This window comes from Bombus pyrosoma, linkage group LG6 (assembly GCF_014825855.1).
Source record: "Bombus pyrosoma isolate SC7728 linkage group LG6, ASM1482585v1, whole genome shotgun sequence".
Taxonomy (NCBI): Eukaryota; Metazoa; Arthropoda; class Insecta; order Hymenoptera; family Apidae; genus Bombus; species Bombus pyrosoma.
This window is the reverse complement of record NC_057775.1, coordinates 3682261-3708561: the sequence shown is the minus strand read 5'-3', so window position 1 is coordinate 3708561 and position 26301 is coordinate 3682261. Positions and strand designations below refer to the sequence as shown.

Here is a 26301-nt window from a genome sequence, read left to right as displayed (position 1 = left end):
AGAAAACGGATAACGAGACGTTGAACGAGCGAATCCTATTGAAAAGTTACGAGAAAACGATGTAATTGAGAGAAAGACATCAGAGATGAGGTTCCTTTATAACCTACATTTTGTTAGCGTGCTATTATGAGCGTCAGTTCGAACAATTTAAATTATTATTTTCGTTCGTCGAAATATCGTATCCGCTGAATCAATGTGACAACACAGAAATTAGGATATGTAATTTTTTGTTCGAACATCATGATTTAAATATCTCTACTTGATCGATCAATGCCCCCCAGTGAGTCGAAACGCATAATTTCGGCATAAAAGAAAATCGCGTTAGGTTCGCGGACGTTCTTTCGACAAATTCCTAGCATCCCTTGATCGACAGCCGTCCAGTCCACCGGTTAGCTAACGAGATCGATTCAATCGGAATTGCGAAGCGGGAAACGGTTCCGCCGGATCGTTATCTTCGCTCGAGCCATTGTCTCGCCAGGAACGACGACGTCGAACATAAAGCGATTCGATCGGTCGATCGCTTCGAACAGTTTCGAATCGCGATCGCGCGAAATAAAGCGTACGAAAGATTCTCAACTGCTTTCGTGGGTTTTTCCACTTTCATCGAATAGATTGCTTTTTGCTCTTAAGAATTACAGTTGCAGGAAGCAGTCAGAATCGAGTTGGTTAGGCGATATTTTAAAGAATATGATAAACAGAATCTCGCACAACGACGAAGGATACGTTGGCGGTATCTTCGTAAACGACAGAAAATTTAATAGCACGATGAAAATGTCGAGTATCGAATATTTGAAATTTAATCTGGAATCCGTAATTATCAAAGATAGAGAGAGATTGGGCTAGGTTGAAGAGGAAACTAAGTACATTTTTCAGGTGTCGTTATAACTAGTCGCTGTTAGGAAAGAAAGGACGAGACACGTTGAAACGAAGTTTAATTCGATACTTCGTGTATATCGAGATAAAATCATTGAATTTTCAAAGCTGCTAGCGCAAACTTTGACTTGATTTGGACTTTGATCGACACTCTCCAACTGCGTCAAAATGTCAAATGTTTATACAGTCAGAACGATGATTCAGACGATATAAAGAAAAGGAAAAAATAAGAAGACAAAAAGGCGGACGTTAAACCTACGAATCGTTCGATAACGCTGTTGCGCTTGTAAACATACTGTGTACATGACAAAACGGTCGCTATACTACGGTTCGTTCAACTGGTCGAGGTACCAGCTATAAAGATTGGTGGTATTTAAACGAGACAGGGGCGTAGTCGTACTTGTTAGATGTATGGTACTTACCGCTTTCCGCGCGAATCGACTACGGATTTTCGGGACCGACAGATTCGTTCCTGATACAAACAGACGACTAGCGTTCGACCATAAGTGCCAGTAGTCAGACCTGCTACATCGGTTACGCGCTATGACGCGCCAAGTTCTTTTTATATCCGATATCTCGACTCGTTTACTTCCCAGTTAATAATAAAGTTCGCTCTGCACTTAGCGTTGTCCGTCAAAAAATAGAACTTGACTTGTAAGGCGGGTCGTAACGAGTAACTTGCACCGACGACATGTCTGGTTGTAATAAATAAACCTTTCGGAATAGAAAACTATCTAGACTAGCGTGACAGTGCGTTCCTGTTGTTTCAAAGTTGACGCGCAAATTTTAAACCACGTTACATTTACCGCTCAAGTATATGTATTTCTGCTCGTTGTTGTTTGAGAAACAGTTTGAGAACTCTGCGATTTCTTTTCGATCTCGACTGAAACGACAAATTGAAGATAGATCGTCTCGAGATTTTTCTCCGAAAAGTTTAGAAGCAGTTTGAAATATGGCGTAGGTAAGTATATCCTAGACAAAATTTCTGCTTGTAGCCGCTCGTAACACGCGATTACTTTTATTCCCGGGAGAACGAAGCGTAGTCGTTTCTACGGGGAATTTTCTAAATAATTCTTTTAGAACGATATTATCTCGCGATGACAAAGAACGTTGCAAAGATTCTACACGGAAATCACCTCGCTGTTAAACACCACGCAACGTTACACGCCCTGGGACACGCGAACCCTTGGCAGCCATGATAATGCGAGCGATCGTCGAAACGAGAGCGAAGCCAGAGCGAAACCACATCGCCTTGGGAACCTCCTTCCTGCAGACGCACGGATTAATCGAATCGTTTGTAGCTAATTAATATCCGATTCCAGGGACCCGGTGCGCGACATCGGCGGCAATTCCCAGGTGAACCGTCGACATCGATCCGCCATCGCGACGTGTCGCTTCGTTGCAGCATCGTCAACGGGATGCCATTGTTCCGCTACATCGTGTATTCGCACACTGTCGCAATTCCGTTGCATTACTAAGGAAAACTAGAAACAGAACGCTAAAAGGAAATTAAGAAAATAGGAACTGGAAAACGGACATTAAGGTAAATGTCATGGGAACGCTACGCGAGTGCCGTTTCAACGTTCGTTCGTCTTCGCGTGCAAGTGAAGGCACAGAAATCATTCCACGAAGAAAGAATGACACCGATCGGCCGATGGGAATTACTCTTTACAAGGTCTGAGAGTCTAGCCTCGCAAAAATGTTTTCAGCTGATCTAATCCGACTAATGTAGCGTCTATCTCTGAAACGATTTTAAAGATAGAAATAAATTCTCCGCGATAGACGTTTCTTCGAACATTTATTTTTTCGATTACACCGAGATAAAGAGCGTAGACCTTAATCGTCGATACTTTTAGACGTCGCGACGACTCGTTAGGAAGATCTACGATCCGCCGTTGGATGCACGTGATTTCCCGCGTGCCTATCGTGCGTCTTCTGAACGAGCCCGTCACGGGATTTACGTTTCTTGAGGATTTAAGTTTCTTTCACCGGTCGAACCGTTGCTTTCCTCGCGAGTATCGAACGGTAAACGTAAAGCGAAGGGCAGGCTTGGTCTTTCGTAAGAATAAAGAGCGGAACGAAAGGAAAGGAAGAAGGGCGCGTCGAAGGAGATTACGCATACAAGGGTGATGGGACATAGATAAAAGCGGAAATAGGGGAAAAGAAAAGAGAAAAGGGTGAACGAACGAGGATCGAGAAAGTACGCGTTAGCAGACATCGTACGAAGGGACAGATAGCAAATGGGAGGAGGAGAACGTGAGACGAGAAGATGGAATGTAAAGCGAAAAAAGAAACAAGGTTTATCATAATCATCGCTAACAAAGGTTTTTCAAGCCGAAAGTAATCGAGAAAGCATTCGAGAAAGCAAAGCTGTGTAAGCATCGAACGAAAATAGAACGTTGCGAAGGATGTATGTAAGTGTATATACTTAGAACTTAGAAGATAAAGTAGAGGCGGAACGAAGATAGAACAGAGACTTAGAATCGAAATATTGTTCGTTGTTTTCAGGAAATATCTTTCTGTATATCGAATCTTGAAATAAATATCCGTATATCCCTAAAAATCCACCGTTCCTATCGGATACACCTAAAATACGAAAACACGCGGTTACACTTGTAAAGTAAAGAGTAAAAAATGTGGTACGGTATCCGCCGGATCGCTCCGTTGGCTAGAGTCGTAGCCTGAATAACGGCGCACCGGATACGGCAAGAAGCGAAAGTAGAACGAACTCGCAAGAGGCTTCGGTGAATTTTTTCACGACAGCGGCGATAACCTCGGGAACGTGGAGCAGCTTCCGGCAAAATATCGGGCCAGGGGAGGTAGAGAAAGATCCTCGAGGGGTGACAAGTTGCTTGGGTTCGGTTCGGTGCGTTGCCGCGGCGATGACACACCGAGAAAAGCAACGAACGAACGAGGAAGCGCGACGGAAGAAGGGAATTCGAGCACCGGCTATGGATCCGTCGATGCGCACGTGCCCCTGCACGTGACACGGCTGCATTATGCAAAACTTGGACGCGCTACGGGGTACGTGTTCGCGCGCATGCGAGCTCGCTTCAGCCAGAAATTACCGGAGAACCGACTGCCTACGAATAGGCGAATCGATCCATCGTCAGAGATGGAATCGTTAAACAGAGAACGACCGATCTAAATTTTTCAGTCGAAGCGACATGAAAATCGTCGCGCCGCGCTCCACCACCTCGCACCACGGGACTTTGAGTTCGAAGGAGGAAAGATATTCGATATGATAGCATAATCAACGAAACCACTCGACGATAGCGAAGGATCTTCGTGGTTGTCACGGTGATCGATAACGGTCAAAGTTTATAATACTCCAACAAGACGATTCGTCGAATTCGTTTGCGTTACGTCCATCCGTCTTCTTAAATGATCGCCTTTTTTATCGAAGAATTACGCGTATATCTCGAGAATGAAGACGATCGTAAGAAATCGCCTAACCACTTGGATAAACGATGGTGTACTTTGCCATTACGTAACTGGTTGATCTTCGCGGTAACGTGTTAACAATTACGAGTTCGGATCGAAACTATCCCATGGCTGTTCATCGGGAGTTTACTTTCATCGACCGCAGGCCAACGAACTTGCGGCAACTCCGACGGCCGATTCATCCTGCAATTATCGTTCGTACGTTCGGAAATCTCGCTGTGCAATTGGCTTCTATACTCGGAGGCTGAATCAGCCGCGAAAGCAAATACTCGCCGGGACTCGAGCGTTCCTTCGTCGATTCCATCTTAATACGCGGCTTTCTCCGTGGAATTTGTCAATGGTTCCAGCGCTCCCCTAGTATTCCTTCCGTGGAACGATATTCCCTTCCATAAAAATCAACAATTTGAAGAAAAGTAATACGACGATTTAGGCGATTAGAGAAGAAACTATTCGTGGACTAATCTTCTCTAATCGAAGACATCTCGACCGACGCAACATCGACTTTGCGTTTCGTTGCGTTTTCCTCGTCTTGTGGTTTCGTTCGAATTCTTCTCGTTGACATAAATTCTACGCGTAGAAACCTTGAGAAAACGAACGAGGAGAAACGGGTGAAATCGAAATTAGAATTCTCCCGGAGAAAATAGTTGTCCGGTAGAGGAAGGAGACGGATAAATTTTCTTTTTCGAAAAAGTACCGTTGTCCCCGTTGTGTAAATAACGGATGGTCGCTAGTAGATTGCGCGTCGAAGGCGTTAGATCCTCTCTCCAACCAACCTTTCTATCTCTCCTGCAGTTTTAAGGTGCTTAACTGTTTCCCGGAAATACTTTCGTTACACGACGAGGTCTCGCGGGAAGCTCGCCACGAGAATGTGTGGAACTTGTTTCTCGTGTTGCTGTCCGACTAGCCATCTAAATTAAATCGATCGGAACGACGCGAAATCAACGATACCGATTGTTCGCAGATTTCGCTCGTCTAGCGATTTTCTCGGTTTCCCGTTATGGGATTAACTGGAACTGCTTCGTTGTACGTATTTACGATCGTCGATTAAAAAGTCACGAATAATCGTGCGTCAACGGCGAATACGAACACGCGACCAAATTACGTGCAACTTTCGAAAACGACCGACCGAATTGGCCTAAAATTTCGACCGTGGTTATAAAATTCAATTAACGACGAAAGAACAGCACACAATTCGACTTTGAAACATGAAATGAAAAGGGGGGGGCGGTGCGGAGGACAACGAAAAATTCGAGAAAGGGAAATGTCAGATTTACGAAGGCAATGAAATTTAAGGATCCGATTTAATATCCGAGAATGTTGGTAATCGCGGTCACGAGCTATCGTTTCGTTGAGATCGAAAAAATGGAGACAAAGCGAGGAGGAAAGTCTCGTCGAATTTTTCAACGCGCCTCCGCTACCTTTCTGTCCGACGCTACGCACGGACGAATCGCCGATCGATTATTTTCGAAGGAATAATCGCGGAACGATACCTTTGTCACGGCGCCTGCGCACTTTGGACTGCGAGTCGATAATCGAATGTCGTTTACGCGCGGTCGCCGTTCGAACGCCGATCTATTTTCAGGGAAAACGATCGGAGGACTTGCAATTTTTCGAAAAATAGTAGCAAATATTAAAATCATGGTAGTCTGAATAACCGCGTTCGACCGTCAAAAGTATCGCAGCTGTTTTCGATAAGTTTCTTACGAAGAACGTCGTTGGTATTTTATCGCGTGAAAGTTTAAGGCAGGTACACATTGTAATTCAGAGTAGATCGACGAATAATAAATGGTGGAGCGTATGGTGTTGTTATTTATCCCGTCGATATTATTTGGCTTCCATTCCAGTCGATTAACGTGGAGATTAAAGCAAAACAACAAGAGACAAGTCTTGGTCTTCGTCTACGGTGTAGATGTCCGATCATTTCGAGTTTAAAGTTTAAACAACCATAACCCGCGTCCTGCTTAATTACGTGATACGTCATTTCGGAAACTTAATCCGTCGCATTTACTTATCCATCCGTGAAAGATTTACAATAAAAGTCGAATTACAAAAAATTCCGCGATTGGTACGAGCAACGTCCCACGAAGGATATCCTCGATCCTTGGAGGAAGAAGCAGATTACAAAGGAGAAATTACGCCGCACAGGTAACCGAATCGATCCGAATACACAAGAAGAACAACCTTTCGGAATGTAATAACGGATTGCAGCTGGAAATGTAGCGTCCGTCTGGCACAACGGTATTACTTGGACCGGTAACGAAATAACGCTCGACTAGCTACGATGGAATAGAAACCGGCTCGTCCTTCTAAAAGCTTAATCCAGTTGCAGGTACTATCCTTCAATTTCCTGAACATCGATCGGACTGCCGCGTCGCTATCCTGACCTACCCTCTGAAACGCGATTCTCGCGAGTACGTGCCATAAGTTCCGTTGCTCCGACATCGTATCCCTCGATCGTTTTAATATTCGTATTTTCCTCTCTTTCCTCGTTTCCTCCATCCGCGACATCCAGTTTCAGAGATACGGTAGCGGACAAAAGTCTCGATCGTTGGACACTATCACGGACGGTATCGCGCGTTTGCAGCTTTCCCTCGTTTACAGACTTTTAAGAAAACTTTTTAAGAAAACGTCGGCTCCTGCCACTTCATCGGACGTCGGAGACGTACCGTTCCCTCAAACGCGAGCGCTTTAGCGGAGTCCGCGCTGAATTCACGCTCCGCGATCGAAACGAACTCTAAAGCCACGACTTTTTTTATCAACACTTTGAGGGAAAAACACGAACCTCTTTCAGCTAAGCGCACGACAAGTCCGAGTCTTTATCCGCGCGTAAATTACGTTTTATTTATTCCGTTTGAGAAGAAAATAGCGCACCTGGCACGGTCTATAATCTTGCGGCTGATTTATGCTTTAAGACATTCGATCTCGGTTCACTGGCGCGAACGATGAGAAGTTACGTCGAAATAACGCATTTCGCAGATTTTCCTCGCCAATTTGCAGAATTTCTACCTAATTATTTTGAATCGCGCGAGTCACATTCGGCTCGAGAGAGAGAGAGAGAGAGAGAGAGAGTGAGAGAAACGAGCTCCTGTTGCAAGATTCTAAATCTCTCGATCCTACAGCGAGGGCAACCCTTTCCCGTTCTTACTGCTTTATGCTGTTCGTCTGAAAACGACGGTCGGGTACACGCCGCATCCACTTTATTCCGTCGTAAAAAAGCTACGCTCATCCCGGAAGCGTAGTACGCTCGCGTAAGGTGAGTGGCGCACAGTTCAACGTACTTCTCGTTGTCCCATTTGTGCCATTTTCCGCCCGCTTGCAATCGTCGACGCGTTTACCGTGACAACGATACGCCGTGGAAAATTTGAAAACCCGCTTCCTTTTACGAACCTACCTGTAATCGCCCGATAATTGCGCGTATGTTCGCAGCAAGGTGGAGGATGTTACTTTTTACGATTAAAATTGCGTTTGTTTAACGGCTGTTTTCGGCATCCAGGTTTACGACGAGCCCAGCTGCATCGAGGATCGCGTTTCTTGCTTTCCTCGCTGTAGCTTTTTTCCTCCCTTCGTCGCTGATTCTTCGTGCATCGAATTTTACCAACTGCATTAGAAAAAGTCTGCGCTACAGTTTGACGGTTAGTAAGTCGTTAAAGGTAGATGTTTTCGAATTACGAAACTCGCTTGGAAGGCGGTCTTGCATCGATCCACTGGCGGAGTTTAAAGCGATACGGAACAAAAGAAAGAAGGGTCGATGGTTTACTTACGGCAGTGTGTACGAGAAAGGGTGGAAGAACGGACGATGGCGGATAACGAAGGCGTTAATCGCGCGTTATCGCTCAGCTAGAGGAAAGTCGAACGACCGATTGGAGGGTGGTGAATGCCGAGAGGGCGTTCGCAGCTTTGTCGCGGATGTTTGAGGAATCGCGCCCCACTGGAGCGGAAATTGACGATTTTCGAGCGAAGGGTCGCGTTGTTCTTTCCTTTCCTTCTTCGCTTTACGCAAGGTAACGCGGAGTAACGGGTTTCTCAGTTGAAAGTAGGGTAGAGGTAACGAGCAGAAATCTCGTGCGTTTCAAAACCGCACGCGTACAGGTGCATGCAGAAATAACGATCGATGCGTTAATTGGGTAATTTATCGACGTTTCGTTCGAAGCGCGAAATCGTAAACGCATCGAAAGCTCGCTTTCGCATCGAAGAATCACTTTGAGGAAACGAGAATGGTCGCAGCTTGTCGTTGATCGAGATGGAGCGTCCAATTTCCTTCGATTTACAAAGACGAACGGATGCGCGACGACCAACTACAAACAGCCCATTTACGTCTCGCGAACTTTTCGCGTCCACTTCCTTTCGCTCGACGAAGGAAAATTTAAATACCCTGGGGCCGAACTAAGCCTCCGAAGAAAGGGAAACGGAGAGGGATTTCAAAAGAAAAGGAGAACAGCGTGTCGAACTTGCTAATAGACGGTAACGTTTTTATCGCCGAGCTCCGCGGATTAATTAGAAAAGCGTCCAAGACTTTCAACGGGCGAAACTTGGAACTCGCCGAACCAGAATAGTTGGAGCCAGATTCGCTGCTTAAAACGAAATACGTCGAACGTAAACTTTCGTCGAGTCGATGTTCGCTTCTGATTTCGAGTCGTTTCCCGTTAATCGATTCTAACCAATCTAACCGCCGTCGCTGATCGAATTAGTCGTTGATCTTTTTCCTCTCCTTTTTTTTATATTTTTCTTTTCTTTGTTTTCATTCAAGAACGGTAACGGACTACCGTTGCTCTTTATTCGATCGCGATTCAATTTGATCGAAACGAACTTTCGTCTCCCTTTGGTCTCTTTCTACTTCGGCGTATATATTCCACTCTATCGACACACATATATATATATTATTTCACGCTCGATGACAACGACGTGATCTATGGAGATTCGTAACGAATCTCGAGCAAAGGTATAACGCGATACACGACTCTATATCGCCGTGATAACACCGTGGATCGTTAGAACGGCGAACGGTGATTCAGAGTCGATTCGCGTAATGGTAGATGTAGTCAAAGCTATAGCGATTCTCGATAGCCACTTACGTAATTGGTAGCTCGATTCACGACCGACGCAACGCGTCTATTTCAATTCCTCGCTTAATACGATGCAGACTATACGATAGACGCGTCTACGTCGTACACCGTTCCGTGAACGCTGGTTTACGCAACATCAGCGGTAAGTTTACGTAACGATTATGCATTTCTGTGTAAAGTATTGCCACATATGGATTTGTTATCGAGATCTTCGTTGCACGAGATACGGCGAACAACGCATCGTAGAGTGTACGGTCCACTTGGGTGATATAATATACGGTTAGGTTGAAACCGTTGCAAGGACATTGGTATCGCACTGCGTGTCGCATGGCGCGACTCGCCAGCATCGATAGAGAATTAGTCGATCGATAAAACGAACGTATTTCGATGGCGCCTGTTTAAGCGCGGGCTATCAGCTTGGTTCAGAGTGAAATTCAAACGTCGTCTCTGGAAGAGCGATTAGAAAGACATCGATCCTGCCGCGAATGACAAATTCGACGGCAACGTCGCTATCGCAAGAGGGTCGGCGTCGAACCTATAATAGAGCCTGTGGTGGGAAGAAATCGATCAAAGCCTGCAACAGCTTAGTACCTCTTCGAACACGGAGTAACGCTCTCGAGGATGTAGTCGTAACGAGGATGCTATCCAACGAAAGGTAAGAAACGCGGATATATATATCGCCTGGAAGCCCGCCCCCGACAGTTGCTCGACCTCGTCGCTCGTAATTACGCGGTCCAGTTTCGATTAAAACCGTTAACGAATCCGACGGACGAATTAGAGGAAGCTCGTCATAAATTCCCGTTATCGAGCAGGAAAAGCGGGAAAAGACGCTGAGACGGGAAAAAGGAGAACGATAACAGCGAGACGGGAAGAGCAAAGAGGCGACAAGGAGGAAGATAAATAGAAGAAGGCCGATTGATTATTTAAATGGGTTGCAGCGGCGCGAAGAAAAAGAGTTGCACGGTACGGGGCGATGGGATGGAGAAAAGAAGGAAAAAGGGCGGCAGTCGATAAAGGGAAACGTTTTATTTTCAAGATCGGTGGTGGTGGTGATGGTGGTGGAAGTGCAAGAGGTAGAGCCGACGTACACAGCTGGAGAATTTGTACAGGTATCGGACAGCGTTTCCGTCGGATTTTAGCGCGGGGCGGCTACGCTCGTTGTGGATGGCAGCAGCCAGATCGAAAGCGGAATGCAAAACGCGAGTTCAGCCTCGTTCGAATACGCTATCGACGAATCGAGGTTAGCCGGGTGCGAGCGCGCGATCGAGATCGGGTCCATGCAAATTAAAACGTATTCCGGCACCGATGAAACGATTCCGCGTCTCGTAATTCTCTCCTTTTTCTTCCTTCTATCGCGAAATACGAAACTCTATCGTATTTCAAGAGGACCGACCGTTACGTGGACGTCGTGCATTTCGCATATTTTAATATCGAGAATTCCGAAAATATATCGTCTACCTTACGCAGCATACGCTGGGCTAATATCGAGCGAACGGCTAAATTTGCCGAACGCTCTGGTGGGAACGATAAAAGTGGTATTCGCCTAACCAAGCAAACAGGACGAAAACGATCTTTTACAGCCACTAGACTTCCTCCAACGAGATCTTTAATCGCCAGTCTGCTTTTATCCCACTCGAGATCGAAAGCCACTCGTTGCCTTTGCACGTTCGCCTCTTGGCTCGCCTTTTCTTATCAAATTAATACGGTTAAAGTTCGCAATACGAACAGGTTGCCACGTTTCGTCGATACGGAAACAAATTCCTCGCCTTGCAAAGATACTGCGCGGGATACTTTTGCTTAAACTCGTCTCCCGAACGCATCTGTTCTCTCTGCTATTTCTAGTTCTCCGTCGTACGAAAGCAACTTCTAGTTAGAAGGCGCGAACGCACAGCCGATTCATTGGCGATCATACGCGTTTAGCCAGGGTCCGTGTTTTTTCCCCGTTTCACACGCAGTTGGAACCGGTCGCGATTCATCGTTGCCTCGTAGGTAGGTCGTAGCCATTCAGCACCCTTCGCGTAACAATTACCCGACGATCGGGTCCGGAGCGTCCCGCGCTATGTGTAGCATGTATCGGGTGTCGAAAACGAGCTTCACCCTGAAATTCAATCCTCTTGCATCCCTTGGTACAGCCTCGGTACACGGGCATACGTAGACGCGTATAGGTAGACGCGATGGGAAAAACAGAAGCAAGAGGGAAGAGCCGAGCGGATTAATAGACCAGCGCTGGTCGTGACGTTTTAAAGGACAGCACCGGTCACGGAGAATCGAAACAGACCGCAACGGTCGTACGACACGTTCCAGGCTAACGAGTACATATGTATGGCAATTAAGACCGGTGTACAGGATGGCTCGGCTGCGGCGACTTACCTCGAATGCAGGGCACAGCCACGCTGCACTGTGGGGAAACTGGAGGTGGGCGGCGGAGGCGGAGTGCAATATGCCGGTGGCAACGGTGGATCATGTCTGTGGAGATGGTTATGCCGGTGGCTGTGAGAGTAGCTCAGGGAACCTCGCAGAGTGCCGGGCAGATGGCGATGCGGCGTTGTCTGATCGCTAAAACGCAAATAAAGAATCACGAGTTGACGTAAATGACGTAAAATGGTAAAACAAAGCATCGTAAAGGCGTTCTAACGCCAGAGATACGAGAGTCACGTACAGTAATATACTGCGGTAATGCCGAAATTATCGTAACATCGGTATAGACGAGTTTACGAATAATTATACTACCGATACGAATGCAGTGCCAGGTAATACGATTATCTACGATGTTACGTACGATGTTAAGATACGTAGAGTTTTGTCGTTTTCGATCGTATTCCTGGTATCGCGAGCACCCTTGCATCGTACCGATAACGGATCGTTCTACCTTGTTCGTTGGCGGAAACTTTACCTACTACCGCGAGTGTCGCTTTTTACAGAGATATTGCGTTCGACCACCCGCAGGTAAGGTAGACGACTGTAAAGAAGGGACGCGTTCAGGTTGGTAAGATAGAAAGAGAAAGCGGGATACGTACATATTTTTCTACCCGAGTATCAAATTCACTCGATACTCGAGGAGAAATCGAAAACGTTGCGCTTGTACCTTGGAAAATAATTCGTAAAATCTTTCCGAGTAATAAAATCTAATCGAAGATATTTCGATTACGATACGTTCGAGCCACGACGAATCCGAACGTATTATCGAGAAACCCGGTTTACCAATCTCATCGAAGATAACGCACGCTTCGATTAAGAAATCCGGAGGTTGATAGCGTCTTATTTAAATTGAACGAAAGTTCGAATTTATCATCGGTGCGCTCGAACACGGCTTTTCCGTTTCAAAGATTAGTCGGTCACCGATCGTCTCGGACGATACGTTTTGAAATACGGTATCGCGTACCCCTGATCCTTCCAGTCGCTTTTCAACGATCAATTTCAAAACATTACGCCTATATATTACGTACTTTCCTCGTGTAAGATTCAAAGTCAGTTTTATCGATCCTTTTGTCAATTTCTAAAAAACGTATCGTACTTCACACCTGGTAAAGAGTTACCTAGAAAAAAAAGTCCGGTTACATCCGGTTGCGCCACAGTACCCCACCTGCGATCCCCTCGACGAGCGACGAGCGACGCGCGGCGACGCGTTAATTCCCACGAAACAACAAAAATACTCGTACAAGAAGCGCGTTACCGCCTTGTCGATACTACGAAAATTCCATAAAATTGCATAAAGTTGAAAAATTGTAACAAAAGCATAGCGATTCTTTCGCGGCAGGGCTTTGACAAAAGACATATCCCGTAATATTTGACATTCCCGCTACGTCGATCAGAGTGTGACGTAAACCAAATTCAAACGCATGCGACGCATTATCTCGGTCTCGATTTCACGATTATCGCTGTATCATGCTTACGATAGGTTGCGATGATTAAAACTGCCTGCTACAAGCGCGAACAACCGTATTGCTAGGAGGAACGTTCGCGCCGTAGCAAAAACCTCGAACGTTGTTAACGTTATAGGACTAAAACGTACGGCTACGATAAAAGAACGAATCGGACGGTACGTAGCGGAGAGGATCGTACTGGTTCGATTGGAGCGAGCGAACGATTTTATCTACCGTCTCGGTGGAAAGCAGTGTGAGAGCGGAAACGTGGAAAGGGCCCGGCGGCGAGGCCTCCTTCGCAACGGCTCGGCTCTTATCTAAACGCCAAACACGCCAAGCGACGCGATATCGCGTTGACGGTAGATAAAAAAGTACATAGAGAGCCGACGGAAGGGCTGTTAAGGAGGAGCTGCATCTGTTCGGAGGGGCCGCTGAGTGGCGGCGGATAGTAGCGCGTCTTCGGTTATGCGTGCTTCTTTAAAACAAACTGAAAAATCGACCGAATAAATCGGGAATTTTGCTCGAGTCGATGTTTACGTCGTTGAGGTAATTTGCATAAACAGGAAAATGGGAAAAGCGATAACCTGTATATTGGAAAGGATGCAATTACTAAAGTCGACCTCGAATGCACGCGCCTACTTATGTCGGATGCAACGTCGCAGAAACTAGATCCCTGGCAAATAAATTACGCAAGCTTAACCTGCGGATCCTCGAAGGAGGAGCAGCTCAAAGGGCCTGTATTTCAATTAGAGGCAAAATGCGCGTATAAAGTTTAGCCGAGCGAAACATCGCTACGCGACCTAACGTTTCTCACATTTTTTCGTTTGCGGGAACGTAATTAAGAGATTCCTTCCTAGCTGAAACGTACGATGTAGAATTTTAAGTTACGACATTGTGTTCTCGACGACAGATTTCTTGATTCGATTCGCGGAGAAAGCAAAAATTTGCTCCCTACGATTTAGCTTCGACTAGCTTCGATCTAGCTAATTTTCCAATAGAATTTTAGTACGATTTCACAGAGCCATCGATCAAAGCGTTAACGTTTCGACGAAATTTCGATGAAACTGGCAAATTGGAAGTCGTTGCTCCCTGTAAGTAGACCTACTCTGCTCGTTCACACAAGCTTCGAAACGAGCTCCTCTCGAGTACTATCAGCGGTAAACTTGCGTCGCCGACCGAACATAAAGCCAACCGAATCGAAACAATTCAAATTCGTACGAGATCTTTATCCGTCGTATATTTTATCGTACTTTATCTGCGATTTTCTCAAAGTCAACCGCGAAAGAGAGTACATAAGGATCGTAGGTTAGCAACGAAACATCGGCACGGTACGCGAGACCGTATTTAACAGGGAAAAAGAGGACAGGAAAAACCAAGAAGGGCGACGTATGCGTAGCGCTTGACCGAGTAATAAAGCTCAGGGAATAGCCATTTTCCACGTATGACGGGTGGAATTAACTACCGCGAATTTTACCGATAACCGTTTTACCGAGGCTCGTAGCAACGCTAATTACGCGAACCAGGGGTAAACTCGCAGGATGCTGGTGCGCGCGCCGCCAGATATCCGCGCCGAAAGCCAACCTTCCGGTCGCACGATCTCGCCTAACGAGGACCCAAGACTAATCCGTGATCCGACTTCGTTCGGAAAATATCGTTACGGTGTCGTGTCACGACGAAATCCCTATGGACGTAGACAGCGCGATAAATTTGATTTTCATCGCCTCCGATACAAATCGTTCGATAACGAGAAACGTAAAGACAGAGAGAACTTATAGGAATGTACGTGCTAAGAAAAAATAATTGCCTCGAAAATTTTTTTCTAAAACTAGGACCAAAGTCCGCGTTTCTCGATAGAAATCACGCCGACTACGTGGACTATGGTTGTATTCGAAAACCGAAGTAAAATGTGTTGAAAATTGTGTCGAAGAGACGGCGACTGCACACCTGCGTACCACATGTTTTTTGTCTCTGGAATAAAGAGTCACGCCACGTTGCAACACGGCAAAGCAAATTTCAATGGTAACTTGTGCGAATAAAAACTAAAAATATATCATACGAGAAAATAGGGAAAATTTGGAAAAAAACGATATCGAACCTCTTTTTTCCATTTTTTTCGCTTTCGTCCGTACCATCTCTCGACGAATGTAGAAAAACAAAGAAAACGACCGTAGGATAAAAACAATGGGAAAACAACGAGTGGAACGATGTTAAGTCGGGATTTAACGAGTATTGGCAAGCCAGCTGGACGGATTAAAAATCGCAATTCCCCGTTGCGAACCATTTGTCACGTTTCTTCGGCATATGCAACACGTATTATTTCTACGCAGCCCCGTCTCCGTTCATTTTTCACAGTACACAAGTACAAAGTTGCGTAATGTATGGACTGTAGATCTGTACGAATCTGTGAATCTATAGACTGTAGACGCGTACGCAGAAACGTTAAACGACAGGCAAGTAAATTTAGCTTGTTGTTAAGATCGACGGAAGATCTTCTCGATGGAAGACCGTTTTGTCCGTCTTTGTCACGGTAAGCAATGGCCGTAATAAAAAAAAATGCGATTACACTTTGCAAGTTTGCCGATATTGGTCGATCGTAACGAGCGAGCTTTAGGAAGATTCGACGATTTCAAGAAATTAAGATGGAAACTCACGCGTTATAAACCTCGACGTGGCGTTACACCCTCTTACTCTAATTTTGGCGTTATTATTTTAAGATTCGAACGTTCGCGACAAAACGACGGCGTTTCAGGGGGTGCCCCTCGCGAAGAGCTCCTGGTAGTTGCTAAAAATTCAACGAAACGCCGTAGCCAAGTTTAGACAAGAAACGTTCTATACTTGACCTTAACGGCGTCCGTCCAATGCCACAAACTTTGCGGTGGTCTTAACGTTCCCGTTTTGTCCCTTTTGCTCGGCCAACAACGTCCGATCACGACCCCGCCGCAGAACATCGCTCAACGACAAATCGGCAGAACTTTGGAAAAATGAATTCGCAGGATGATCGGAATCCGCAAAGGGATACGAAACTCGTTGCACGTTGCATCCTACGGGATTCCGGATTCAGACGTGCCGTCGAAGGGGAAGGAATTCGAAGAAAAGGTATCTTGCGACATTTTTAACGAAAAAGCAAACGCGACTAATATCCCGTATCTGTGGAACGGGAAAATTCTTGGAGCGCAGGAATTTGGTTTAAACGAACCGCTCTGCGGTAACGTAATACGTACGAGTAGTCCCGATTTCCATAAAACGCTAATATTTGAAGAAGCGCGTTCTCCCGGCCGAAAGGCGAGGACGAAGAGCATTAAAGCTGCTGACTAAAGGCAGCTGGCATTAAAGCAATATTCTCTCGGTTAAAATAATAACGTTTGATCGTGGGACGCGATGCGTTCGCAGAAACTAATCCAGCATCGATATCGTTCGGTAATCTGTCGACGATCGTATTCGAGCATCGCCATTTCCCTACGCCCGCCATAATCCTCAAGATCCAATCGGAATACCTGGAACCACGGCTGGAATGCGGTCTATCGCAGCGGAAACGGCCGCGCCAACGGCAATTTCACCTCGGAAACTTTACAATGCTCGGAACTCGCCCCATTCGCCTGCAACGAGATTTTTCGAAAACCCCCGCCGCCGAATCGCTCGAACACGTTCCAAGTCAAACAAACGCGAAACGCACACGCTCTCTGTCGCGCGTTGCACCGGATCGCGTCCGCGCCATGTACCTGCATAAAGCTTGCCCAAAGGAATCCGATATTCCTGCATAGTTCGACCAAATTCAGGAAGCATTCCTATTCCGCTGCGTGTTTCCTACTTTCGATGATCGATTTCCAACTCGGATACGACCAAAGCAAGAGTTTCGTCGAGATCCGGTTCTTTTAGTCGATACTAGATACGACTAATTGATTGCCGAACGAACCGCGTGTTGTTAGCGCGTTAACCGCCGCTGACGTAATATTACTTTTTTATCGCGAAAAACTCTCCCCTTTTCTTACTTTACGCTTTTAACTTGGCAATATTTCGGACATACGAGTAGTCCGAGTTAATTGCCTGCCTTTGACGTAATTTAAGGATTATTCTTTCGTAAATTTTCTTTTGTTATCACCGACATGTACTTCTTGGTAACGGCGCTTTCGCGTTGTCCCGAGCATCGAGCTACGTACGTTTCGAAAAATGGATTTTCGCGATACTTTATAAACCGATTGACCTGAAACTTTACGTAGTACGTGTATCCCTTCACGGGTCGTATATATACGAGAATTTCAGCTGTATCATACGATAAAAATGTTTGCAACTTGTTTATTTATATGCTGTCGTGGGATCGTGCGACGTTATATCAATGAGATGGATTTCCTCGGCTACAAGTTCGTAAATGTTTATATCTCTTAAAAGGCGATAAATACTTTTTGTTCTTTTAATCAGCTATGCTTGAGTTATAAAAAGGTGACGGCAGAGAACAAACAGAGAAGAAGTTCTGCGAATCGAACGGATCGTAGAGTAACGTTTAGATAAATCCGAGAAAACAATAAATAGCGAATATCGAAGCGACGCGAAGGAGAAAAATGTTGGACTAAAGTGCCGATACGTGTCTATCGGAGGACTAACCTCTTCATTTTTGCAATAAGCATCAACTCGTATCAGAAACTAGACTCGAGAGCGTAATCTAGTTTGTGAAACAACGCGGAGGAAAACTTTTCCTTCGAAATATAGCACACGGCACGATCGAAACGAGTTTTAAACGAGAACTTTAAATTCGACGTTGGGCGCGATAACTCACCTAAAGTTGAGGACAAAAATTCGTTCGCAAATTAATTGTAAGCTGTAAGAAGAAACGAATCAATTATACGTACACGGACGTATTATTGGATGAGATCAAAAGTAAATAGCACGATTAAAGGCATTATCTTTCGACATCGTTTTCTCTATCGCGAACGATACTCGGGCTTTATCGAGTACAGTCGCTCTAAACTTTTGTAAATTGAATCGTAGGCTGCGCGATACGAAACGGAAACAAACGCGAATGCACGGTCCGTGTTTTTCGGGCTATGCGGAAACGGAGCGCGATAAGGATAGGGCATTTTATAACTCGTGCACGCGGCAATGCTCCCCGTTAAGCAAATCCAGAGATAATTAGCATCTGGTGAAAACCTATTCGCTCGCGTTTCATTTTCCATATAATCGCGTGTTCCAAAATCGAACAATCCGAATACCAAGAAAATCGAGAGTAGCTGGTTTCCATAACGAAATCGTCCAACGGTTGGATATTCTCGTTGCGTGGTATTACGCTGTTGCCGCAGTGTGGCGCGCTCGGAGCGCGTTAAACGCGATTGGGAATCCGAAGAAATGCGCTCGAGCGTACCTGTCCGCGTTGTTGTTCTTAAAGCTGACCATCCCGCTGGCCGAGGCAGCCTCCCTCATAACCACGTACCTTTTTTCACTTTGTTTACGCACTGGCACACCGCGCAACGACCACCGGACGCGGCCACGACGAGCACAACGATCCACGCATACAAAGAAACATCGCGTCACGTGCAACGAGCGAGCGTACAACGAGGAAAAACGTGCTGTGTAGACGGCGTTTCCGGACCGACTGAAGAGGAGCCACGCTTCGCGGCCGATCAACCCCCACCAGGTCGCTCCGTTCACGCGCCCCTCCACCGGTTTCTAATTACAGCGTTCCGGCAACGGCAGGCCAGCTGACGTTCTTTTGTTGTCATTCTTCGTTCGTCTCCTATGACAACCTATCATCACGATCCGATATTACCGAAACACAGGTTGTCCACGGTCACGTTTACTTACTCGCATCTCGACCACCCTCTGTGCCAACCAAGCTCAAGCAACATCCAGCAACGACCGTTTTTCCCTTGCTGAACCTAACGTTCGGCAACAAGCGATGACTTTTTCAAGTCAACGGCAACGACAACGGAACGTTGCTCCATGTTGATTCAATGGAGGCATGGCTAAGATTTCCAAGCTGAATGAAGATGCGGTTTCTACCTACTGATCAATGATCCGTTAAATATCCCGATTTAGGGTTGATACACGACGATATTGTTCGCAAAGAAAAAAGAAAAAAGAAACAATCGACATCGTTGGTAAAGAATTGGTTGATAATCTTAGGATCGTTGAAATTATCTAAAGCGTTTATCAGGCTTTACAGGATCAAGTGCAAGGAAACAGCTTATGCCGAATGACAAATTCAACGATATTTCGATTTAACGAAAGAAAAGTCGAAAACGAACAAGTCGCGTCTTATCGTTTGGCGTCGTTTTAGCATCGCTGTAATAACGTTAGGTGTCTGCTTCGCGATGCAAGTAACATCGAGCGAGCGAAAACGACAAGTCAATGAAATTTCGTATCGTACGTTGTTTCGTTTGCGCTAGCGATTACAACAGCGATCCATCTGGTGTTTTTCGTTTCGAGATATTCAGTTTGGCTTTTGAGGGTTCGACCAGACTAAAATTCGTTGATCGCCTATTCGTGTTTTCTATGTAAAGCAGCCAGCTAACCGAGGCTGTTCGAAAAACAACGCCAGATTCCAATAACTTGTTTTTCTTGATCGCACGGAAGACTAAACTTCTAGGCACACCGTGTATACAGCAGAAACGACGTGTGCGCATGGGCCGTAACCCGTAACGCGGCTCAACTTTTCGAAAGTAACGTTAATTTTCGTTCGGACTGTTCTCGCAGCACCGGAGAAGGCAACGATGCTGAGATCCTGGCACCTGCCGGTTGCAAGTCCGCCACACTTAACCCCTGACCGAGCATCTTCAATCGTCTCGGATAAACTTTGCAAGGACCGCCGATCGTCGTGTCAACGTCAGCACTACTAAATTATTATTGAGCGAAAATTAACGTTTCTTTTCTCCGGAATTTCATCGAAATCGTCCCCTGACAGCTATAACGGGATTGTGACTCGAGCGTTTCTAATTCCGTGCAAATTTTGCTGCTTTCGCAAGATAAACGGAATATCGTGTTGACACTCGCGACGAAAATTATAATTCAGCCGAAGAATATCTTGTCTAATTTAAAGAATTACGTGCTGGAGAGTTCGCGCGAGGAATTATTATCGGTAAACTACGACTCGTGGAAAGATTTACATTCGACGGATGATGAAAATTTAACGGGAAGAACGTTGACGCCGCTAGATATTCGCGGCTACGTATCGTGCGAAAAGGGAAGCGGTCGTTCAGAATTATTTGCGAGAAACGAGTCGTGACGTATTCGGACAAGCAGCTCGTTCGGTCGTTAATTCGTAACTGATCTTCCAAATTCGCCTTCATCCGTAAAAAATCTGAAGATATTATCTTTCGGTAAATGTATGGTATGCTATCGTACGTGTATCATAAAGCGGCGTGAATGGCTCCTCGTCGGGAGATTATAGTAAGAGCCACTTGGATGTTCTATTGCATTTTCTATTTCATAAGAGATACCGCTCCGCTTTACAGAGAACGGAACACTGTGGTATTTTTCAACGATTCTAATTCCTAAATTTGTCCATCGTTTCTTCGAAAGAAAACGAAGGGAAACATCGTGCGACAACGGAAAAGAAGCTGAAGAGCAGTCCTGAAGGATGATTCATAGTTTTAACGACGCGACGTCTACCTGCGTCTGGTGCGCTAATAATAGATTTTCAGTGGCCCAAGGATAGGAGTCCGTAGACAGCAATTCTATATGCAGCCGAACGTGGCTCGTTTTACAAATAAAAGGCTGCACCGATGTCGGGCACCGTCGTTACGGTGAAACGATCTCAATTCCTAGCTAAGACTCTAGCCAAAGTTCGATGTCTCTCTCTCTCTCTCTCTCTCTCTCCTCGAAGATGGAAGATTTCGCCCGATAAAAGGGAAATTTCGTTCCTTTGCCGAATCTCGGGCGAATTACGAAAATTACGATCTTCGCAACTTGTTTCGATCCTTCGAAACGTTTTTCCCTTCCCTCGCTCTCTTATCCTCGGCAGCGGAAGAAAGAACGTAGGCATTGCCTCAAAGAAGATACTACTTTCGAGAAATATCATGGGTCGTCATCGATGACCTACTCAGGATGGAATGCGCTACATAATTTGTTTTTCATGCATGTACGTACATCGTGTATGCACGGGTCTACGTTTTGCAAAACCCGGACGTAAATTTTGCGAGGTAAATTGTGGAACACGTAGCGTCTGGTCCAATTTTACAGTCAGGTCGGACGCATATAGTATTTTAACGGAAATTTACATTATAATTTCGAAGCTACCGAGTTGCCCGACAACTTTCGTCGTTAAACACCGTTACGCCGTGCCGCTTTCAATGACAAAATTCTCTTCTAACTCGATTACGAACCAGCAAACGGAATCGAAAATAATTCGTAACGTAATATAAGACTCGCCTCCAACAACTTTGGCAAATCGTTACATTTACAATCGACGCGTTAACTTCCTTAACTAACTCCACTAACTCAAAAACGAATAAACGTGCATACATTGTTGGAAAATCAATCGCGAGTTACCTTCGAGTATCACAAGATTCGCGTTTCTAGAGAAAACGATACTCGCGTTTCGCAACGATCGTCGTACGTGTAGGTACCTCGAATCACGATCGATTCCAGCCGAACCTCGATCTGGGATCGAGACTCGAGGTGAGCGCGGGTAACCATCTTCCTCGATATCGAAAATTCGTCGGGGAGGATCGAAAAGCGGCGAAAGACGCGAAACAGACGACGTTAATTTCGACGAAAAGTTCGTTAGAGGAAGCTGTCGTTGTAGGTGGAGGAACAAAGGTCCCGACACAGCATGACAGATCGAACTTTCGCGTCACGTCGATTCCTCGCGGCAGGCATTTCTTTTCGTCCGGTAGCCGGCAACTTCACGGACCACAAAGGATCGGTCGGTGTTCCTTCCCTGAAAAAATTCCAGGAAAAGCTGACGCCTCGTTTCCCAGTTGGCTGAATAGCGTTCGCTATTTTCGAGTCGGTAGCTCGCACCTGTCTTTTACGATATTTTTTCGAAATATTTCGCGAAATATATCTTAGTCGGGATAATATCGGAATAAAATGTTAACGTTATGCGTTCAAACGGAACGTTTTAACTTTCTTTCCATTATTTAAGAAGATAAAGAAGAAAACGAGGACGCAAAGAATCCATCGCTTTAACCGTGGAATAATCCATATCTCCGTGCATCTGGAATACTGGGTAATTAAAGGGTAATTCCCATATTTCTCCTCGTGCATAGTATGCGCGCCCTACTTTATGGCAACTAATTCTCCGTAGTTTTTCACATCAGCTGTTACTCCTTCGTATCGCACGATCGCGATTAAATCGTACGAAAAATGTATCGTAAATCCTGTTTATCGATTCGTCTTCGCTCATCGATCGGGCTAAAACAATACAACGGAATAATAAAATAACGGAAGCTGATAGCCCCAAGGCAAAGCGCGACTACGTAATTGCTTTCCTTGTAAAATAGAAATTCATCGACCAAAGTCACTTCGACTCTTTGATGGATGTTGATTCGCTTAACCTAAATGGGATTCACGAGGATAAACCTCTTACGCGCGTTGTAAGTACGTATGCGCACGTTTGGTTCTCATAGGAAACCGTTGTATTTGCCATTACTAATACAAATTTCTCCTCCGTAACGTAGTTAACCTACGCAAACTGTAATACGTGAAGTAAAATGTGGCAAGTTGTTTGGATTATAGCGTAGTTCATTCGGCTAGTACTAACTCAAATCCTCTATCTAGTAATTTTAAATGGTACTACACATTACATAGGAAATACGTACTTCACATAGTATATGCAAACGGAAGTCGAGTAAAATTTGAATCTCTACTAATCGCTGCTAATCGACTTTTGATTCTCATCTTTTCTTCGTTAGGATCTAATATACAAGGGTACGACACGCAACAAGATTCACGCTATTCATCCATTTGAGTCAACAAACATCGAAACCCCCTAATTACTAAATTACTTCATACGTCGGACCAGATCCGCAGGCTAAAAAAGCACTACCCGTCAGACCTAAGCACAAGATTTAACTAGATATTTATATCAAGTAATATTTACTTATTTATAATACTTATTTATAATTATACTTATCCATGATAAGTATTAACTTGTTATAAATAATTAGCCATGTCACCGCGCCACGCCAGAGAAAATTACTGAAAATTCTCAGTGCGAGATTTGATCGAGCAACAATCATAGTTTTCTAAATTCTAAAGTCTTCCAATCCATCGCGGGATACAGAAGTAATCGATATTTATCGTTGGCCAACCAAGTGGTTGCGAAAATGAAAAGAGGGCATTTATCGGGCGATAAAAGGACGGATAAAGGGCAGGGAGACTCGGCAGTAAAAATACTGCTAAATACTAGACGCAGGACGAACGAGTTTAACGAGATCCCTCGCGCTGAATACACCTGACGACGCGCATTCGAGGCCACAGGTGAACACCTCGGGTAAAAGGGTCCTTTTCTTTCGATGGCATTGTTGCGTCGTGCCGGCACAATCGGTCGGAATCCATATTCACCGAGGGCAAGTGAATGGGCGCAGGTATGCAGGCGCCCGTTATTTTATCTGAGAGAAAAGTGCCTGTCAGGTTGGTCAAAGCGCCGGGGAACAAAGTTCTTTTACGAGCCGAGAACCAGCGGTGGCTGCTTTGGGCAGAAGCAGATCGCAACTTTGGATTAAGCTTTCCTTCTAAAATTACGAATGCAACCGTGCGTGCGCAACCATACATATATCCGGCACTACGTAACTAAACTATATTGCGCAACATATCGTGTACAATTGGTGTAACTTCGGGACGAATAGAATCGGATGTTTTTCATAGCGATACGTGTTACACCGGTTTGACCGGTTAAAGCACGAGTGGCGCGAATTTTATTGGAAAATAAGGATTCAACCTGACAAGAATAAAATATCGTCGAAACTACTATCTCGTCTTCGTGAAATATCTGCAACTCGAAAATATATTAGAACCGTAATCTTCTTCTAATCCGAGTTCGTTCGTTCGCCCACACAGGTGTAACTGCCTTTAAAAACACATATTGTACATCGATGGCAGAAACTTTGTTACTTTGATATTAATACACGATGTTGATCAACTGTATCCGTTTACCGGCTACATCGAAACACCTATATAACGATGCGTGTTCAACGTTAGTCGCGTTTATTCGATTATTTATCGCGATTTTCATCGAATTCCTTGATAGCGTCGTATCGCGAAAAGAGCTTATGCTTCGTATAATCCTTCTTACGATTCAGGTACCAACAATAGGAAAATTCCACATCTTCCGCGAAAGAAGCGCATTATTTCACCTTGATTTGTTACGTGCAATTGCCAAGATCTTAAGAACGTGTAGGGGACTTTGGGACGTATAAATATAGCATCGAATAGTCGACTCGAAATTAGCCATACTTTTTCGCTAAACTTGTGCAAGATGTTTGATAAAAGAAACGTTCGCGTCTACGCATAAATATACGCATACGCGTAATAAAAGGCGACTTGTGACCACGAGCTGGCGCACGTGTTCCTCGTTGCTTTCGGTCCTTCATAAACTTCACCAGGATTTCATACTTGCGGGCAAAGTTGTCAACGTCGTTAACTGGAAAAATACTCGAGAACGCGTAGGAACGGTTAGCACGGTGTACGTCTTTAAATCTACTGGTTCGGAATCTAACAGGGACGCTTTGCGAGCTGGCGATACGAATCCTCGAGTAAAGACGAGCGATTCTTCCGAACGATTCGATCATCTTCCCATAGAACAAACGCAAAAAATTGTACGTCGATTTATGCACGTCGCTTGCTCTCTTTTTAGTCCTGTATTACTCGATCAAATTTGATTCGGACGAGAAACTTTCTCCAACCGGTGTTTGGTGCATCGTTTTACACACAAGCGTGCGACGCACGGTTGCATGGTAGCCGTGCGCCTATGGTGAACGTAGTTAGAGGGATTTCTCGAAGAGTACAGCGTTATTCGGGTATTGTATCGGCACGAAACTCTTAATTCGCACACTCCGTTTTCGATGATTTCGACATCTTCAAGTTAAGTTGTAAATTTCATTTACGGTCATATATTCCATTAACCGTTTGAACTAGTTTCTATTAGTCAGCACGCTTTCTGTACCGTCGATCCGTCGCGCGATATGCACGTAGAAAATGTTTCTATCCAACTACGTTTTACCAATTAAGCAAACAGAAAGCGTGAGAAGGTATCACAATGACTAATCGTTTGCAAATCTCGATCAAGATTTAATCTTGATTTCACACGAAACTGCTTAAATATAATTTATCCAATTTTCACGAAACATTTGCGCTACATCGAAAAATCCGTTTATTCGCGCACAAATAATAATAATGATGATAATAATAATAATAATAATAATAATAATAATAATAATAATAATACTAACGTTGTTAAAAAAGCTGATAAGAATGCGATACAACGAACGATTTGAAATCAATACGATCTACCGCTAACGATAAGTGCTCCGCTCGACAGCTATTTCGCGACTGATCGTTAACCGTTAACCGTTCGCTGTCCACGCCGCGCTATACCGAACCATAGAGGTCCGCGAAATTCGATCGTAACAGTTGCTACTCTATTTTTTCGCCTGTCGGACAAATTCCTTTCCCCCTCTCGATTTCTTTCTCTCTCTCTCTCTCTCTCAAGTTTTTCCGCTCGATCGACGTTTCAAACATTTACCGACGGAAACGCTCAAATTTTTTTTATCAAACTTTGCGAATGAAATATTTGACCGAGATAATCTAGTTGGAAGTTTTCAATAACTCGGAAAGTCACCGTCTTTTCGCTCGTCGAACAGGACAACGAAGAAAAGAGCGTGGATTCGCCGACTTAAATAGCACGGGCATCTGGCCTGTATTCTTCTGGAACTTTTGCTGGAAACTTGGGACTGGTTTCTCTCTTCGAGTCTCGGATGTCTCCATAAACAATAGCCTTGGAAGCTCTCTTTGTACGTATTTGTCGAGTGTCCTCCGACGCTCCATGGCCATTCTCACGCTGTTTCGGACATCACGCGGCGCGAAAACTTTCCGTCTTACCGCTTGCGAACGTTTCTCATGGAAAT

General features: G+C 45.0%; 1 protein-coding gene across 15 annotated transcripts in view; it reads right to left on the bottom strand.

Annotated features, from left to right (window-relative positions):
• The window catches only part of LOC122568136, a 187620-nt gene that overhangs the window by 112565 nt on the left and 48754 nt on the right, over nt 1-26301 (bottom strand). For 9 of the 15 annotated variants that reach the window (XR_006316988.1, XM_043727530.1, XM_043727516.1 and 6 more), the window contains exon 2: nt 11751-11936. The exons of 2 other annotated variants lie outside the window; for them this stretch is intronic. Coding sequence is in view for 7 of the 13 variants with exons in the window: in XM_043727516.1 (XP_043583451.1) it covers nt 11751-11936 (186 nt within the window). In the remaining 6 variants the exon portion in view is untranslated. Of the gene's footprint in view, nt 1-1295; nt 1349-11750; nt 11937-18596; nt 18816-26301 lie in introns of those variants that run through there. 4 more of the 15 variants (XM_043727518.1, XM_043727527.1, XM_043727521.1 and 1 more) reach the window with 4 other exon arrangements.